Source organism: Plasmodium inui (assembly GCF_000524495.1).
Source record: "Plasmodium inui San Antonio 1 unplaced genomic scaffold supercont1.3, whole genome shotgun sequence".
NCBI classification, from domain to species: Eukaryota; Apicomplexa; class Aconoidasida; order Haemosporida; family Plasmodiidae; genus Plasmodium; species Plasmodium inui.
In genome coordinates, this window is record NW_008481837.1 from 1208013 (window position 1) to 1227629 (window position 19617).

General features: G+C 41.1%; 5 protein-coding genes across 5 annotated transcripts; 3 read left to right on the forward strand and 2 right to left on the reverse strand.

The window, feature by feature from the left end:
• Window positions 1-487: 487 nt before the first annotated feature.
• Window positions 488-889, reverse strand: C922_01104 (hypothetical protein; the record flags this gene model as incomplete). Its single annotated transcript, XM_008816712.1, has 1 exon — window positions 488-889. The coding sequence occupies one exon, from the start codon at window positions 887-889 to the stop codon at window positions 488-490; it is 402 nt and encodes a 133-aa protein (XP_008814934.1).
• A 1656-nt stretch (window positions 890-2545) lies between these two features.
• On the forward strand, window positions 2546-3199 carry C922_01105 (hypothetical protein; the record flags this gene model as incomplete). The annotated part of the gene is made up of 1 exon (XM_008816713.1): window positions 2546-3199. One exon carries the CDS (start codon window positions 2546-2548, stop codon window positions 3197-3199), a length of 654 nt encoding a protein of 217 aa, XP_008814935.1.
• A 2655-nt stretch (window positions 3200-5854) lies between these two features.
• On the forward strand, window positions 5855-13612 carry C922_01106 (hypothetical protein; the record flags this gene model as incomplete). The annotated part of the gene is made up of 1 exon (XM_008816714.1): window positions 5855-13612. One exon carries the CDS (start codon window positions 5855-5857, stop codon window positions 13610-13612), a length of 7758 nt encoding a protein of 2585 aa, XP_008814936.1.
• A 579-nt stretch (window positions 13613-14191) lies between these two features.
• Window positions 14192-15016, reverse strand: C922_01107 (proliferating cell nuclear antigen; the record flags this gene model as incomplete). Its single annotated transcript, XM_008816715.1, has 1 exon — window positions 14192-15016. One exon carries the CDS (start codon window positions 15014-15016, stop codon window positions 14192-14194), a length of 825 nt encoding a protein of 274 aa, XP_008814937.1.
• A 3756-nt stretch (window positions 15017-18772) lies between these two features.
• On the forward strand, window positions 18773-19372 carry C922_01108 (hypothetical protein; the record flags this gene model as incomplete). Its single annotated transcript, XM_008816716.1, has 1 exon — window positions 18773-19372. One exon carries the CDS (start codon window positions 18773-18775, stop codon window positions 19370-19372), a length of 600 nt encoding a protein of 199 aa, XP_008814938.1.
• Between the last annotated feature and the right edge of the window lie 245 nt (window positions 19373-19617).

Below are 19617 nucleotides of genomic sequence, written 5' to 3' on the forward strand. Positions count from 1 at the left end.
CGCGAATTGTGCAAGCGCTTTGCGTGAATTGTCCGCGCTCCAAGTTAACCAAAAAATGTTATTAAATGGTGCTAGATGTTGTTAAATGTTGTTAAGTACTGTTAAATGTTATCTGATACCATGTTAAAAAGGAAGAGGAAACACAATAAAACAAAAAGGTGACGAACAAAAAAAAAAAAAAAAAAGAGGAAAAAGGTAATTTTTTTTTATTACACGTTGAAAGGGTTTAATTGCGTAACTAGGAAGCGTTGGGCGATGCTGTAAAATGTAACACGAGCATAGGGTTGGAGGTGGATCTGCAAAGGTGCCGGCAGATAAACTTCTGCAGGGGAAAATCTTCACACTCTCATGCATACGTATGCAGGGGACTATAAAGGAACGTCTTCCCTCCTCCCAAATGGGATGTTTGCTAAGGTGGCACAAACGAAGGGACTATCATAACAATAAGGTGTATTAAAAAAAAAAAAAGATTACAAAAGGTGACGTTTTAACTATTCTCATCATTATATTTCTCCAGCCAGTTCATTTGAATATTTTCCAGAACGCCTTCATTACACCTTCCGCTTAACTTCTTTTTGTTTTTCTTCACAACGGTGTCAATTACCATGTTTTCTAACTCCTCAAATCGCAATGTTAATGGGTCAACATGTTTGTATTCCTCCAAAAGTAAATCCACTATGTCGTCTGCATCCTCCCAATCTAGCGTAACGTCATTGTTGTCATAAGTGAAATGCCTCTTCCAAATAAACTCTGGCGAGTTATAGGAGAAGGAGCCAGCACTGACATTGCCGTGAGTCAGGGTTGGACATTTAGACCAGCAGGGTTTTACGAGACAGTTGCATTTTGTTATGGCCAGACAGGAAAGCTTTTTCATATTAGCAGCTGCCATTTTCTGCTTTCGACATGGGGTAAGGATGTGCAAATACGTCCGTTCTGTTTATAGAAGGCGATTTCGTAAAGGTGGAAACTCTGCAGGAGAAGCACAAACCCAACTGTCGCAAAAGCAGTGCAAGCTAAGTTGACGAGGCACGAAAAAATATTTCGAGGGCGTGCTGCTACGTGATGTGATTGACGATGGTAGAATTAGTCACTGCCACATGTAAGCATTTTTTTTTCCTTTTCCCTTACAATGTGTTTTTCGAGTTGTCCCAGTTCGAAACTTACTGAGTTCCCCTTTTAACTTTAAGTTTAGCTTTAACTTTCGTTCGCGGTTTGGCTAGTCTGTATCACTAATTACATTTCCGCAGATCGGACGATCCTGGGGCTCACAAAATGAATGGCCACTTGGAGGTTTCCCTCGCACGGTTAGCCACACATTTACGCCACGTGGACGAGCAGCCCACATGTCCCCTCGCTGGACCCGAACACAATGAATATATTTCTCCTCACTGTTCACAAATTTGCAAAGGGAACACAGCGGAGGGGTGAAACGGGCGAAACGACAACGTGTTCTATTTGATCCTCAATTTGGCCCTCAATTTTGTGACATTTCGGGTGGGCTCCCCCCCAAATGAAGATTAATTCTGCCAAGGGGAAAGCCAAGCACGAGGGGAGATAAAAATACTAGGTGCGATTGCTCAGAGGGGAAAAAACGGATGGGAATATAGCTGTGCTGTTTGCTAATACTTCGTTTGCTCCTGCGAGCATAAGGAGTGTACACACGCATTACGTGCCTATGCATTGTAAGGCCGCTCTACATTTAAGTTGCCTCGAAATGTTAAAAAAGCGCCTTGGAGCTGCTAAATTAATTGCTCGTTTGTAAAGTACGTATTAGCGTTTCTTCTCCGCAAAAAGCAAAATGAGGGAAAAAATAGCCTAGTCGTTGTGTTTCTGCATCATCAAAACGACGCTTCCTCCCTCTTCTGCGTTTAAAATGAAACGCACATAATGAGAAGGCGCCCCAAACGTTACATAATATGATGTTTATTTTTATTTTTTTTATTTCTTTTATTTTTATTTTATTTTTTCATTTTTTTATTTTTTCATTTTTTTATTTTTTATTTTTTTCCAGATCATATACTTACAAGAAGGAGAAACCGCAAAACATGGATTGAAAAAATTTTGGGAAAAGGTGTAAGGAAAAAAAGAATAATTGCAAGTGTATATTTGGAAAAATTTGACATTAAGATTCATTTTAAAAAAGTATCATTTCGTTATGCGATGCGTAACTTAGGAATATAAAACGAATAAGTTAAGAAAATTGGCAAACGGGGGTTAGCAAATAATTACGTAGATGGGTAAGCGCGCAAGTCCTCACTTTCATTGTACATATGAACATATCCTTTGCGCAAATTTGTGTACATTTTTAGTAGCACAGGGGGTAAACCTTCAACTCGTGTGAAAAGGATACCTCTCTTTTGCGATCGCATAAAGATGTTATTCTTGTTACGTTTTTTTTATTTGGACCACTCCGTATCGCGCTTAAAAAGGAATTAAAAACACTGGGAAGGCCATTTCTTTTGTGTAAAAATATTGTCCCTCCGTGGTAATTTTATATAAGCGGCCACCTACAAGCATTTAGCGTTTTCTCCTGCTTTTTTTTAAAATGTTCAAATTAAATTACAAGTTATGTAACGGGTTAAGAAATGTATACAACTTCACAGGTAGACAGAAACCTAACCATATGAAACCCCAGTTCGTGGGAATCATTCCGTTTAAATGTAAAGAATTCGCGACGGGGAAAAAGAATCCAGACAGTAACAAAGCGAACGAGGTTAAGGGCCATGGACAGGACCATGAAGGGCACACCAAGGGATTGTACCATCATGTAGAGCACCATCATGGAAATCCTCGAGACCATCTAGATCAAGACGGACTAAGGAAAGCAGAATATGATTTTGACAGCTTTCACTGGGACGACTACTGGTTACATACACCAAAACAGAATATAGTAATTGTGAATGGGCAAAAAATGATTAAGGGAGAAGAAACGAAGCCGATGGAGTACTTATTTAATGTAAGCCAAAAGAACATTCCTTTTTGGTCTAGAACAAGATTAAATGTGTGGGGAAACTACAATATGGTTTTAAAAGTTGAATTTCTGTTTTTCTGGATCCCAACACTTATCATTTTTAGCATCGCGATTCCCTGTTTCACCATGTTGTACATGCTGGATGAGATAGTTCACACAACCATGACAGTGAAGGTTATAGGGCGACAGTGGTACGAACAGAGAGGACATGAAAGGAGAGATGTATGAAAAGGAGGAGTGTCTTACGTGAAGGACTGTATAGCGTACTACATTTTGTGCTACTACCATGCCTTGTTATTACTGCACATGCGATTTATTCACGCGGATAAGGTGCGCGATGATGAATGGCATTGTGTTGTTCCCTTTTATTCCCGTTTATTCCCTTTTCTTCTTTTCTTTTTGCTTTGCCTATGTGTGCATGCCCACCGTTTATTTCCGCTTCTCATGCAAGCGATGTGCTTCCCCGCCACCAGACACGGACGCACACACAGATATGCATACGGAAGGAAGCACGTCGCATTTGTTTTCATCCGTGTGTGTTTAACCCTACGTGTGTCTGCGGGCATATTTGCGTACGCGTAAACGTACGTATACACCCACAGCTACACGTGTGTACTCCCATGCACATTTATCCCCTCGAATGGTCCATTTTTACAAGTTTTTCTTTCATTTTTTCTTTAAGGTATTGGATTTATGAAGTAGAATCACCCCCGGAAGACGACGATGACGAATAAGGCAACGCGATTTTTTTGCTTTTTTTTTTATGAATTGCAAAATAGTTGGCATCACCCGTACAGAAATGGATTAAGTGTAAAAGTTTACATTTTACTTCCACGGAACTAGTTTAAATGAATTAAATTTTTTACAGTGGTTGTACCTTGCCCAGGCGTTGGGACTGTACAAATAGGTACATGCGGCACATTGCATGTTTTTTGCATTTTATATTTGCCACTTTATACGTTACCTACGGTGTAGTACGCACGTTCTTTATTTGTTGCCTGTATGCTGCATTTTACCCCATTACGTTTTGTTCATTTTTTTCTTTTGTCTGAACAGCCATTTTTCTTTACAGTACCATTTCGAACTGCACAACATTAGAGTAAAATTTCGCCAGATGAACTTCATTTTTTACTAAAAAAATGGAAAACAGAATATGCAAAAAGGTTAACTTTTGAGTGGTGAGCCGTTCCTGCCAATTTTGCTTTCCCATTTGGGGGGTTTCACACTTGGAGGTTTTAACACTTGGAGGTTTTAACACTTGGAGGTTTTAACACTTGGAGGTTTTAACACTGGAGGTTTTCACTTTTTGAGAATTTCGTTCCGCGCTCTACGAATTGACTCGTCCATTCCTGACCCTAAATGTAGCAATAAACTGAATCGTTTACGTAAAAAATGAAATCGTTCCAGGGATTTTTTTTTTTTTTTTCTTATTGTCTTATGTGTGTGAAAATGTATTTTGGCTGGTATAATTCTGAAAAAAAAAAAAAATTGAAGAATATTTTTTTGAAAAATTGCATGTGAGATATTCAGGTAAAATTAGATAACAAAATATGAACAATTAAATATGGACGCGCGAATTACAACCATTTTAAGAGGATAATTTGAAAAAAAAAAAAAAAAAACCTTTTTTTTCATACGTCATTGGGATGAAAATGCACACAAAAAAAAAAAAATAAATAAATACACAAACAAAACAGTTTAGCAATTATTTGACTTTAATCTGAGAATTTGTTTTTTTTTTTTGGCATTTCTTTGTGAATTGTTTTCCCCAATTGTGTTTTTTTACCTTGTTCGTCTGTTTTGCCTTTTTCGTATTTTTTATCTTTTTCGTGTTTTTTTCCTCTTCCTATTTTCGCCTTGATGCATATGAATATTTATTCTTTATTTTTCATATGGCATTTTTCTGGTTTGCTGGCAAACCATACTGTTTTAACTGGTGTTATATTTTTGCCTTACATGCACATGAGTATGTACACACGCGTACATATATGTTTATGTGTGTATACAGCTTGTACCTGCCCGCATACGTAGGCACACTACGCGGAGTATAAAAGGCTAATTTTCTTGTAACCGCATTTACGCACAAGTTTTACCCACGATTTTTTTTTTTTTTTTTTCGCTTTCCCCCTGTATGGTCCCTTTAGTCATGTTAAAAAATAAGGACTAACCTGTTGCATGGGCAATAGTATTTTTAATTCCAACGTCTTGCTTTTGTTTTAAGAATGGTTCTTATTAATTGCAACTACTTCTCTTTACGTTTAAATTTATACGCAAAAGTGGAATAAACATCATCACTTTTCTCGTCACCATTTAAGGACCCTTTCGAGAGAACAGCTCCAAGCCAAACCTGAGCTGCCGAAATATATGCACAATCATCGTAGAATCATTTAAACACAAGCACACATTGGCGCATTCGAGTGTATCCAGCCCCAGTATAGGCACACGCAAAGAAACAATTCTGATTAACCCTTTATATTATCGAAAATGGCGAGAATACAAAGTAAGAGGAACAAAGCCAAGTTGCTTTTTTTAAAAGAAAGCTACACTTGGGTATGCATCCCCTCTGATCAGGGGAATTCCCTTCTGTACATTATCGCGAAATGTGCGTGTACCATTGGTGTTCTTCTTCCTACAGTCTTTTATGTACTCCCCTTTGTGCACAAAATTTTCAGTACCGTCTTCACGTAATAAATATGACTGTGAAACGATATACACACGTTGAAGTGCGCTGAGGGGGGGCGGAGGGTTTCCTCTGCGAGTGCCTCACACAAAGTGAGAATGTTATAAAGTTATATACCCTCTGACTGTACATGTTAATTCTTTCCCATTTTTTTAGTGAAAAGGGGTAGTGACCCCGGGGTGAGTACCGCCGTGTCTTCCATAATGCAACATCAGAACTTTAAACGTATGTTAATGTTTGGGTTGAGATCGCTATCCGACTTTTGTAACCCTACATCAAAAACGTACAAAGAGAATGCATTTGACGCGTTGGAGAGAGGTGCCGTGGAGTCCATAAAGAACGCGGTAATTAATTACAAGGACGATGATGATATTCTTTTTTGCTCAAGTAGAATACTCTTTGCCATGTCGGATTATTGCTGCTCAGAGAAAGACACAGATGCGTTACAGAAGTTAATTGGAGATGGTGGTTTGAACGCCGTAGTAGAAATTATCAAAACGGTTCCCTCAGATCAGGATACATTAAAGAATTGTCTGCTGTTTATTCAGAACATGAATGACTCAAATGTTCAAATAGAGGGAGGAGATCTCGGTGTTGCTTTACTAAATGTGTTTACGTCAAGCTCATATAATGTCAAATTGGGGGATATAACCATCTCAGCATTGTCTGTTGCGGCTAAGTCTGCTTCAGGTTCACAGATCTTAAATGCAGAGGAAGCACACCATAAATTAATAGACCACTGTCTATCATTGCAGGGGGTAAATGATGATACGGCTAAAATTGTTGAGGGCGTATTTGACGTTATTAAAAATTTGTCTTCAAACGGTTATGTGGTTCCAACTATAATTGAAAAATCTGTTATCATTTTGGACAAATTTAAGTCATACCCAAGAATTGTTTCCAAAGGAAGTGATGCTATGAAATGTGCTGTTGGTCCAGAACAATTAACTGATTGTCTTAACATTTTAAAGACATCCGAGCAAGGATCAAAGGAGCAGGACTCAGCACTAGAATTACTCAGTTCTCTTTCGTATATATCTTCCATAACAGATAAGGTAGTAGAATCTGGAGGAATCCCAGTGCTTGTAGAATTAATCAATAGTGGATTACAACAGTATGAAAGTAATCCTAAGAAAATATCTCGATTAGTAGCTGGGGCGTCTAGAATGTTGGGGAGGATTTCAAATAACCCCCCTCATGCGGTCATAGTGTATGAGTATGGAGGTATTGCAACGCTTTGTACCGCGTTATCCTACTTTCCTAATGACGTCGATTGCGCGAGTGCTGTGTGTAATGCGCTAATTCCGTTCGTGTCTCGATCTAACTATGTCGACGAGATCAATAGCTACTCATTGTTCGCGTCCTTATTCCCAATATTGTACGCGTCTTTGGAGTTCCTCGAGCTAGCCAAAGCGAGTATGTCCTGCATAGCCTCCGCTTCGATGATTAACGAGTTTCACGAACACATGGTAAACAATCAAGCCATCGAAATTTTGTCTACCTGTATTCAGTATCATTTGACCGAAACGGAGTACCTCTCAAATTGTTTTACGGCGTACTTTAGATTATCCGATTATATAACGACGATGGAACCTATTAATCAGTATGGAGGAGTGACAGGAATTGCCAATGCGTTGTCCGCTGTGAGCAATAACAGCACCATATCGGAAATTGGGCTAAAATTGATAAACAAGATGCTGACGGCTTCGGACGCCTTGAACTATTTGAGTAATCAGGAGGTAGTCGATTCAGTATTGACTGTTATGCTGGAAAATGAAACGAAAGAAGTGATCATTCAAGAGGGGACTAAAATTATGGAGAAGTTAGCCACGGAAAGTGACTGTCAAAGGCATATATCCAATCTGGAGTCCATTATAAATTTGGCTCAGTCAAACCCGGAAGCTGCATACAAAACGTTGGCCGCCATTTCGGGACTTTCTCGAATCCAATCTTTAAGAAGTATACTACAATCGAAAGGAGCTGACAGTTCGATATATAATGGCATGAAGGTATGGATTGAATCCCCTCGGTTTAATGAGCAACCTAAGTTAATCAAAGCAGCGCTGAAGACAATCAAGATATTGAAACTGAATGAGGAAAATACAATTCACGAGGTAATAGTATCCATAGTTGATTTGATGTGTCTTTCTCAAATAAAGAGACTTGCGGAGATGGAAGAACCAGATGACAACATTCTGATTACGGCCGCGGAGGGTATAAACCATTTAACACAAATTAATAAGATAAATAACAAAGAAATTGTAGAATCTAGTTTAGAAAGCATATTCAAGTTGATGAAGAAGTATTCCGAATCTCGTTTGACTCAGACGAATCTACTGGCAGCGATTGATAACATACTCCTCAGTAGCAAGGTAATTGGAGTGGATGTCTTGGTTAACAAGGGTTATGTGAAGCAGATTGTTACCTATATCCACAAGGTGCCTATGTACGTGGATGTGCAGATAATTGGATTTAGCGTGTTGGGAAATATTGTAAAGATTAGCCCAGAATCGATCGACGCGATAAAGAAGGCCAATACGTTAATTCCACTTCAGAACTCACTACGGACTCACCCGAAGAATGTTAAGCTGAAGACGACATGTGCCCCACTCTTGGCCATGCTAATGCCGTTAGACTCGCTAACGAAAGAAATTGAAGATCTTCTAAAACTGTGCAATGAGGCTATGGGCGAAAATGACCTCATCAAATTGCATGAGTATTTGAATTCTTTGAACGAGTTGTTATTGACGACGGAAGCGAGTAAGATAGCTTCTCGTTGCAACGTGGGGGAGCATCTTCACAATATGGTTCAGTGGCTGAAGAACAATCCGACTATTTACAACTCGACGGTAAATAAGGACTACAGCATTTTGGGACGAAGTTTGTATGACGCGACGATAGCTGAAATTGGACATGCCTGCACGAACATAGCCCAGACAAGAATTGGATTAGTGCATCTGACGAAAAGTGATATGATTTCTGCACTCATAGAAGGATACAACCTTCTGGAATTACCAGGAAATGAGTACACGGAAGAGGCTGTTGCTAATATACTGGAAGCTCTAAGTCTGCTCCTGAAGCATGACATTACCAATGCGGACGTAGCATTTAACAAAGGCTTGGTTAACAAGCTGTGTGCAGGAATTAACTACTTTTCCGAATCGGACACCGTTATTAAGAGCACGTTTGGATGTTTAGCTTGCATGTGCACAAGCGAAAAGCGCGTCAACCAGTTGATTACTCACCCGGAATATGACAAGCTGATAGGGCTGATTGTAGACCTGATAGGAAACTCGGACAAGTATAAGAACTCTAGGGGAAATGCTATAAAGGCTTTGTACGAGCTTCTAAAAACGGAGGATCAGCAGATAATCACACATATAGCTAGCACGACTCCAATTGTGGACAATCTGTTTAAGATTATGGGAGAGTACCAAGGAGATTTGCCCATCGTCCAGGACAGCACGAAATGTCTGGGTATCATAGCAGACTACATCAATATTGAGGAGAAGATGAAGATAGACCAATATTCAGCGATAAAGATATTGCTAGAAACTTTGGCCAAAAATAAGAATGACGAATTGACGGCCCAAGAGATATTGACCGTTTTGACCAAACTCTGCGATAGTAATGACAAGATGAAGTTGAGAGAATTGGGTGCGATGGATGTAATTTCGGACGTTACGGTGATACACAGTGAGAATGACGAGATTTCCCGCTTGGGGGGACTCCTATTTTCGTACCTAGGAGCCGATGAACAGGTGAAGAAATTGATGAAACTCATATTGAATGTTAAAACTAGTGACAACGATGCGGTACAGAAAGTAGACAATCTCAGCAGTAAGTTAGAGATGTTTTTGAGGGCCCCTCTGGAAAATCCTTCAGACGCGTTGCAATATACGGAGGCAACACTGCAGCAGCTGAATGGGTATCTCAGTTCACAGTTGGATAATGCGTCTCTACAGGCGAACATCGCCTTGGTTACGAAACGTTTGGTAGATCGTGTGAAGCATGATCATGAAGATCAGCTGGGAGCTTGGGCAGTTGCCTCTTCAGGGGTGTTAAATCAGTACACAGACATGATTTCGAACAAGGTTGGATTATCCAATGCAAAATTTGTCTCTCCTGTGTATAGCGTCCTAGCAGGATGTATGCTGAATCCGTATACGAAGCAGTTGGTTGTAGATAAATTGGGGCCGATACTTGACAACACATACGAAGTTCTGGAGGAGTACAAAAGCAAGCCATACGCTGTGCAGGGAATATATGAGCTGCTCGAACAGGTGGCGAAGGATGAAGAGGGTGCAAAGTTGCTGTACACGAAATGGAATGGTTCTATGGGGAATCTAATAGACCAAACGCTAGCCATCATGAATTTAAACAGAGCGAACGATTGTGTCTTCCTGCCAGGTATCAAACTATTAGCTGCCATTGCAGAGACTGCTAACGTTTCTGGGTATGTAAATGACATGGACAATGCACACATTATAGAGTCCTGCGGCATGTTGCTAAATTTGGGTTCTAGCAAAGATAGGACAGTGGAATTTATCAATTTAGTAGACACCATGGTGGTGTCTAGCTTGATAGACGAAAAGGTAGCCTCGGATACGTTGAATAAAATTAGTTCCTTATTATCGGAGGAGAATTTGTCCGATTATACAGAACAAGGTCGCATCGAAATTATCAAGGCGTATGCAAATTTGTTGAGGGACGCTGCAGCTACTGGGTTATTTACGCACATTCGTCCGACAGAGAAGGCGGACGCCGTGAACAATTTAGCTAGGCTGATGGAATATGAACCATGTGAAGAAGTGAATGTAGCCATTTTGGAAGCACTGAGTGAGATAGCGTCGTGTGACCCGTCCAGCGCGCTGAAGATAATAAGCTCTGCTTTGCCTTCCATTGTCCAGAGCAATCGTGAGAATTTGCTAAATAATAACGCGACGGCGGAAAGTTTTGTTCAGGCGTTAGAAAAATTGGTCCTAAACGCAGGGATAGGGCGACAAATCGCTAACAATGAGGAAATGTACAAGTTGCTGGAAGAGCTGGAGATCAGCTTAGATAGGAACAAGGACGAATTAGGAGAAGAATACGTGAATAACATGAAAATGAGGATTTCCAATGTGCGTCAAGCCATAGATGATGATATTCCAAAGGAGAAGACGTGTAAAGATGTATACGACTTGTTGACCGATTATAAGGTAAAATCGATGGAGATTAACGTTCTGCAGGATACGTCTTTGCAAGATGATATGAATTATGTACTGGAGAGATTGAAGGTGTATAATAAGGACGACTTGTTACCCACGACCGAAGCGGGAACGGATAATGCGTACGGCTTTATGGCAATGGAGATATTCTGTGAGAGTAACGATAATGTGCAAGAGTTGGTGAAGAAAGGATTTCATACGAGTGCTTTTCATTCGTTGATTAAGCAAAGGAATGAAAACGTGAAGCATTACTCTTGTCGTGCTTTATGCGCTTTTACCAAGGACAAAACTGGGCTGCAGCATGTCATTAAGGAGATAAAGGACTATGCAAATGTGATTAGCAAATCGGTTGGCGATCTCTGTATGGAGAAAACCCTTGAAAAGGACGATAAGGAAGACTTCCTCATTAACCGTGTTTTGCTAATAGATAGGACAGCGCACAACAGAAATGTGTATGATAAAACGAATGCAGTGAGCCATTTGATAGAAGTATGGAACCAGTATGATAATGGAGATTACTCCGTCTCGTTGCTTCGCCATGTATTCCGAGCTATGAGGAAAATTGTTTCCGATGCGCATGTGGACATGCTACTCAAAGCAGATGTGTTGGTACGGCTAACTGCCATTATTAACAATGTCGAAACGGAGAAGGTTATATACCCAGATGTGCTCTTCCTGATAGGAAGTCTATCCGTGGTGAAAGAGATAAAGACGCAAATCGGAGAAATTAATGGAATCGAAGCATGCGTTAATCTGCTGCTGAGATCGATCAATGTGGAGAAAATGGAGCCTACTATCACCAACTGCTGCTTAGCGCTAGCAAACATGTGTATAGACCATAAGGCCAATTCGAATATCTTCTGTTCACTGCAAGGTCCAGATCTGAATGTAAGAATATTGAGAGAGTATCGCTCCAATTTTGACGTAACGAATGGTGCCTCCGTTCTGCTATGTAACATTCTGTTCCGAAACGAAGATATGAAGATAACGTACGGAACGAATGGGGCTCCGGCTGAGCTGGTGCAATGTTTAAAAAGCTATGATGGAAGTGACAACAAGAATGCAGTGAGGTGTATCGAGAGTTTATTCAAGGCCATTTCGAACTTGTCCTTATATACGGCAAATGTGAGATATTTCCTAGACGCACAGATCGAAATTTCGTACGAGTCTTGGCTGAACAAGCTAAATGAGTCTTTCCCAGATGCTGAGTTGGAAACAGGTTTGCGTACCTTATCCAATTTGGTTATGGAAAATGAAGAAAGGAACATGAAGAATTTTGGGGTGACATTAATTCCCGTTTTAAATGTTCTTCGACAGAATAGAGAAAACACCAAAGTGATCTTTTTCCTGCTGGACATTCTGTGCTCTCTTTGTAGGTACCATGAGAATGCCCAAATATTTTCCTCCAATGGGGGAATAGAAGCGATCATAAATGCGATTCAGTTATACGATTATGATCTCAATCTGTTAACTTTGGCGATTCATCTGCTGAGTAATCAATGCAAAATTAAGTCTAGCCTACCGTTGTTGGTGAAGTCGGACACGTTTACCATTTTAATTACTTGCATTGAAGCCGAGACTGAAGAACATGATATGACTGAATTGGTGGTATCGTCGCTGAGATGTATTAGGCGTTTAATCCAGTCGGAAGAGTTAGCCTATGAGTTTTGCAACTGTGGTGGTGTTCCCTCTATAGCCAATTTGATATGCAAATCGGTGAAGAAATCCATCGTCATGTTGGAAGCGTTGCGTGTATTCCTTTGCATTCTTTACTACACACAAAATGTTGAAGGGGTTACGAATGAATACCCAGAGGAGGAGGAAGAATTGCATAATTCCAAGTTGGGTGGCTGGTATAATATCAGTATGGACAAAGAGATGATCGATACGATTATCCAGTCTGTGTTGACTTGTGCAAATGATGCCAATCATCAGAAACAGCTCAGGTTGCAGAAGGTGTCCCTAGGACTTTTGGCCTACTTTGCCTACCATAGATTGGGAATCATATCGATGACTGCATCTGGCTTTGATAGCTTGACGCAGGAAAATTTAAGTAACTTTGGGGGGGACACTGTAATAATGCAACTGTTAGCCATATGTATTGACAACATCGCGATGTACTCAGCTGAGGTGTATGACACAACTGTGTCTAGAGAAATTATAAAAGGGTTCAAGGCGTCCGTTTCAACGATGAGTAACAAAAAGGAGGACAGGCAGATCGTGCAGAAAGTTCAGCTCACCTTAGACGCAATGAACTCTTCGGAGGATCCTCTCGATGCATTCAAAGACACGCTTCTCATTTTCGATTTCAACTTATCCGAGTTTGACAAAGATCCATACGTCAATGGGGTCCATGATCTGCCCTCAAATGTAAAAGACGCATTACGTAAGGGAGGAGTGAACAAGATATATCACAACAGCGATAAGAGGGAGCCATTCAAGTGGAAGGCCAGTCAAGATCTCGGCACGTTAGAATGGACCATCGGGGATAACGCGGATCACATATTTAAAATTTCAGTCATACGTATTAAGAACATATCCAAAGGGTTAGTGCACCCGTTGCTGAAGGTGGCTAACAAGAGGGAGCCTAGAAAGGTCAATGCGAAGGTAACGTTGTGTATTTATGGGCCGCCCACGGAGGACTTCCCCGAGGGGATCGAGTTGCCTATTAAAACCAAGACGCAGAAGGAGCGCGACGCCTTCGTGGATTTACTCGTCCTCTGGCGTGACGCGGCTAGCTACAACTATTAGGCGCCTTTCCGAGGGAAGGGCCTGCTCCGCGGTTCGCGGCGGTGGTGGGATTACGCCTCTCTACGCAGAGACCGTTACGCGTTTTATTTACTTGTTTATTTTGAGCCCCTCCTCTGCGCGGCTAACCGGGGTGACGAAATGGTGTTATACATACCCCCATGGCAGCAATGGCGCGATTGGGGCCAAGAAAAGAAAAAAAAAGAAAAGAGAAAAAAAAGAAGAAAAAAAAGCATCAACTATTTCGGGCCTTAAAATGGTGTAATTGGGAATCGAGTCCACCTTTCTTATTCCGCTGTTCGCGCGCGTTGGGGTCGTTAGAACAGGTGATTTGGCAGTACATATAAGTCGTATGTATGGCCAAAGGTGCATATGCAGACGGCGCGGGGACGTACGAGTTTATACGCAGTGTATGCGTGATGTAGTACCTACCTATGGGATGCATCTGGTGTTGAAAAAGGTGGAGGGGTGTAGCAAGGGGAAGTGCAGCCGTGGACATGGTCAAAAACGCCTCGTAAATGGCGCATAAATTCTTCGTAATGCCGCGAAAATATCGCGCAGGAGCTGGAAGGGGCGAGGCGGCTACTCCTTGTTATCCATATCGTCGTCCATTTTAGGGGCCAAGAAAAATTTAATAAAGCCAACCTTCAGAGTGTCTGCGTCCGGGGAGGTGTCTTTTATTTCGTACCTAAATTCGATGGGTCTACTGTCACTTAACCCTAGGATGACTACATCGGAGAGGATGGTCGATTTGGAAAACATATTTAAGTATTTTATGGCAAAGGATTGTTTGATTTTTTTTTTAGACTTGATGGTAACACCGATATCCTCTTCACTTGTTGATTCCCTTGGTTTTAATGCCACTTCTGCATCACCGACTAAGCCTTTTGTGGTGAATTTGATAATATTAGAGTCTATTTCGATAAACACCGTGTCGGAAAATTCAGATAGGTTTCTAAAGATGTTGGTCAATTCTTTGCTACTCAATTCTACCTCGGCATCAAATCCATCTTCACAGTCTGGGATGTTCAGAGAGTCCAATTCGATAGACATTAATTTGAGGGAAAAGTTTGTCACTTTATCCTCTTTATTATTTTCGAAAACGAAATTCAGATTGTCTTCGTCATCTTTGCTTGATATCACTACAGACTCGTTGGCGCCACATAATTTGAATACTTTATTTAGTGAAGCGATATTTACCCCTAAGACTCTTTCGCGATCACATCGGTAGTGGGAGAACCCCGAGTCGAGAAGGTGCAGGCTGACTAACGATACATGGTTCCCATCGAGTGCTTGCAATTTTAGCCCACTTTCGTCTGCGTCCACATTTGCGTCATTTACCAAATCTTTGATGCATTCAAATAGCTTCTTCAAAATGGATGCATTGTTTAGCTTGGCCTCTAACATCTTGTCGACCTGCCGGAGGGGGAGGGGGGGACATGAGCACACGTGTTAGTGGGAAGAGGTATGTGGGGGTGTCTCTGCTCGGGTTTGCTCGTGTCTGCTCCTCTCTGCGTGGTCATCCGGGGGCCATCCTTAACTATTTTCCGTTAATGCGCGTGCTTAGGTAGCCACATCTGGATTGGAGGGAACAGCTCCTCCCTCGAGCAGGTTCATACATATATGTGCGCCGCCGTTCGCTTCGTATGTGTCCTACCTGTTATGAAATATGTAGGGGCAAAAACTACGGAGCGGTGTCCGTTATGCAGTGACTGCTACGCGAGGCCTGTTATTATGAGAGCTTCACTTCCCCCGTCAATGTCCTTTTTTTTGGGCACCGGGGGGTGTGTACCTCCTTTCCTCACTCAACAAAGAGAGGGCTTCCTTATTAACTCCTTAAGGCACACCTCAATTGGCTTCCTTCGCAATATATGTACACAAGTACATGCGCACAAATGAGCATATGAACATATGACCAGGCGAACATATGACCATACGAACGTATGAACACATGTATATATATTTATGCAGGGATGCTAATTCCCTTTAAACGTTACGTTTAATCTTATGAAGATGCCGATTTACACTTGTATACCCTATGTCACAAAAAAAAAAAAAAAAGTACATATGTATGCTAAGGGGCATATAAAATGAAAACGCGGGGCTTCTTACGAAGTCAAAAGTGTAAAGAGATTGGGCAAAAAAAAAAACTTAGCGAAAAAAGGATCTCCGTGAGTGTTTATATATATATTCATATATGCATAGCCATGCGTGCTGCATTTGCATTTCTGTTTGACTCGCGATATTCTTATCTGCCTGTTTTTTTTTTTTTTTTGAGGGAGAAAATTCTCATATGGATTGCTTGCTTCTTCACGTATGGCACGCGTGGCACGCGTGGCACACGTGGCACACGTGGAAGAAGCGTCACTTTTGCCTACCACTTCTCTAACAGTTTGCACACTCTCTCGGATGCATCAAAGATACATGTAGGCAGGGAGGAGGAAACTCCTTCTATTTTGTTCGTCAAGTGAGAAATATTTCTGCATCTACTGCCGGTTTGTTTTAAAAGTGTAAAAGAGGGGGAGCCCAGGGAAAAAAAGTGAAATTACGTGGTGAGGAAAAAAAAAATAAATAAAATTAAATAACTAATTTGGGAAGAGAAACCTTTTGTGGTCTTCACGAAATGTGCCTCGCTTCGCTTTGGTTTGCTATTTTTTTTTTTAGACGTAAGCGTACCGTAAAAAAGGGAACTCCCTCTTGCACATACTGTAAGACGCAAACTGAGTAGGCGGAAAACACTTCGTTCTCGAGAGCCAGCCCTCACAAGGAGGCATACAGACGTAGGACATGCTGCCTTCGCGCTCGTGGCTCTTCTCTACCACAGGTTTTTATTTCGCCAAGCGCGCGGACTTTCCTTCTCTATAAAACTGTTTGCAAGCCACCAGAAAGGCATCTGCACGTGCTCTCTAATCAGCTTTACTGTGCACATTCTTGTGTGCTTCTCCCCTGTGCGCGCCCCTTGGCGGGACACCACAAATAGGGAAAAATAAAGCAAATGCTATGGCACCTTCCTTTTGTCTTACACAGCGTATAGCTAACGTTTAACGAATAGTTTTTTTTTTTTTTTTTTTTTCTCCCCGTTTATATGAAGTGTCATCTGGAGTGGCTGGGAAATTAAGCTCCTATTTTGCACTGCACATTTCTGTGCTATTGTTATGTATTTGGCTAAGGGGAGAAAATATGGATACAAAAAGACGAGCGTTTTGGAGGAGAGCCATGCCGCAAGGGGGAAGCCCACTTGGCAAAGACTAAAAGGATACAGTCAAAGCGAACACACATGTGTGCATACATGTTTTGACGCAGGAGGCATGTATGAAGCAGTCCCGCTTCGATAGGCCCTTTCGCCGAGAACAGCTATGGAAAACTTTTCTGTACCCCTTGCCCTGCTCATTAAAGTGTCTTCCCGAGTGAACCTCATAATTGTTTTTTCCCCCCCCCGAAGTGCACACCTATCGTTTGGACGTACTAAACGATGCAATGCGAAAGAATGTATATGGACAAAACGAATTTTTGCTTCGCTCCAGGAGTGTACGCAACCCCTCCCACCGGCATTACATTTATTTATTTAATTTTTTTTTTTTTTTGTTTTTTTTTTTTGTATATCTTTTTAAGCTGCAAATATTTTTGTGCGGGTTTACTTATCTAGGATCCTGCGGTTTGCACACTTAAAATTTTAATGATGGAACTGTAGACATTGCGCAACAATTGGGGGTTTTTTACCTAAACTTCTGGGGATGGGGATAACGATAAGGTTATCCTTCGCATGGGGGATGGAAAAAAACAGCCTTCACATGCGTACAATAGTTTACATTAATGGAGGATTAAAACGTTTTCTGTTTTGTGAAACATATGCAGACGTCTCACAGCTTTATGTTATGCACACACACGAGTGTATCCTCTCATGCGTCGCTCAGAATGGACGTCTTGGTCTGTTCCACTCGTAGGGGGAAGGCGACATTTTCGTTTTAATCTTTTAAAAAAAGTCGTATATTTATGGCACTGATTAGGAAGAGGGAACTCCCAACGGACATAAGTTGTGTGAAGAAAAGTCTGAAAAAAAAAAAAAAAAAACGATAAAATGATAAAATTCGTTACCCCGAAGAATATAGACGATTGATGTCTTTGTTCATCTTGGTCATTTTGTTCCTCCCTATGGGAGAAGGCGGTTGTTCCGCACGATTGAAATGGGAATTGTTCTGTTTCGACGTCTAGACAAACCAGCAGCATTGCAAATTTTGTTTTTCCCTTTTATTCAGTGGAATGCTCTGCAGAGCGTTTAAGCGACCAATAAATGGTAAAGCTGCACACATGCGACATGGCGATCAGTGTGATACTTAAAGCGGGTTTATCTTTGCTTGTTTTCGCTGTTTCGAAGCATTTGCCTGTTTGGCATAGTTTCCATGGCGTAGGGCCATTGAGCTGAGCGTAAGTCTATTCGCAGCGCCGTCCACATGTCCCTGTGCTCCGGGAAAATATCCACTATACTTGGTAGATACGTGGTGCAAGTGTCGTACACACGGGTGTCCTCCTTATGAACATATGCACAAAGGCGTCCACCACGCGGGGGGCACTTTTTTCACTTATTTCTCTGCGTTAAAGTTGCTCTTGGCGCGAACGGTAAAGAAATGACATGAAATAAAATGAAATCAAGGAAAATGGAATAAACTAAACCGCAACGAAGCATTCCAAGTGACGAATGCCTACCTTGAGGCACACGTTGATGACACATCAACCTCTGCCCCTTCCGCACCCCAAACGTAACACGACCAGCGAATTAATTCCACAACTCACTATAAATAAAATACCCACCGATATAGCAATTGTGAGGACCATTTCGTTATGTTACACCGAATGACACATTGTACGCGGAGGTAAGAAAAAAAAAAAAAAAAAAAAAAGTCGAAGCGGTGATTAAAATGAGCGCGTGGTATATTAACACCCAAGTTTTCACCATTCTTTTGCGAAAAACTGAGAAAAAATAATAACACAGGAGAAACAATTGAAAAAGGATACTGACCTCACATCCATTTTAGTTCCAAGTTATAATAACCCCTTTGAACATTTTTTACGGATAAACGAAACTGGGCCAGAAAGGGAAGAAGAAAAAAAAATCTAACTGAATGCACAACAACGCAGCTATACGAAATACCGCCACTCTTAACGATGGCATTGTCAAGGAGTAAAGTACGATTTTTGTTCCCCAATGCTACGCTGCAGTCGTATTACCCCACGTCTGAAATGTTTAGAGCGCCCAAGGTTGGCAGCGCGCCAAGAATATATAACGGCCTAGATCCCAGGAAGGTACATAACTACCCATGGACAAATATATTTAAAACGAGGACAATCAAAGAAACAGGATATCAGTATGGAAATTGGGCAGGACCATCTATTCATTCGATGACCATTGATGAATTAGCCACCTTTTTTAGTAACAAGGATTGCTTAAAGCATTTTACTTACTGGCAGTTGCTTAAGGCTACTTATGGACAGTTCCAATTTCTGTTTCTCTTTCTGGGATCACTAGCTGCTACGATCACGCCCATCTTTTTGTTTACCATGTATCTACAGAAATTTGAGCCATTAGAAGTTACCATGGACCCAGACGATTATTACAAAAATTTCCACTGGCACTATTACGGTGGAGAAATCGATCACCATGCTTTTTCGCAGTACCTGGAAGCTAGAAGGGCAGTGAGGTATAGAAATGCCGACATTAACCCGGTCGATTGGATCCCCCCACAGTACAGGAAAGAAGAGGAGTGACTTATGGCCAACTCGAATCACTATGAAGAACTACGAATAAGCATAAAATTTGAATCACTTTTTTTTTTTTTTTTTTTTTTTTCCCTCTTCGAAGGGTTCTTTCTTTAATAAGTTATCCAGAACGGTAGATAATCTCTCCTCGTTCTGGATAGCACACCATTTCATGTGCCAAATGAAAGCTTAACTCAGCATTTAATGTAGAGTGGAAGTTGCAATCGTACACACATACCCATAAGACGTGACTG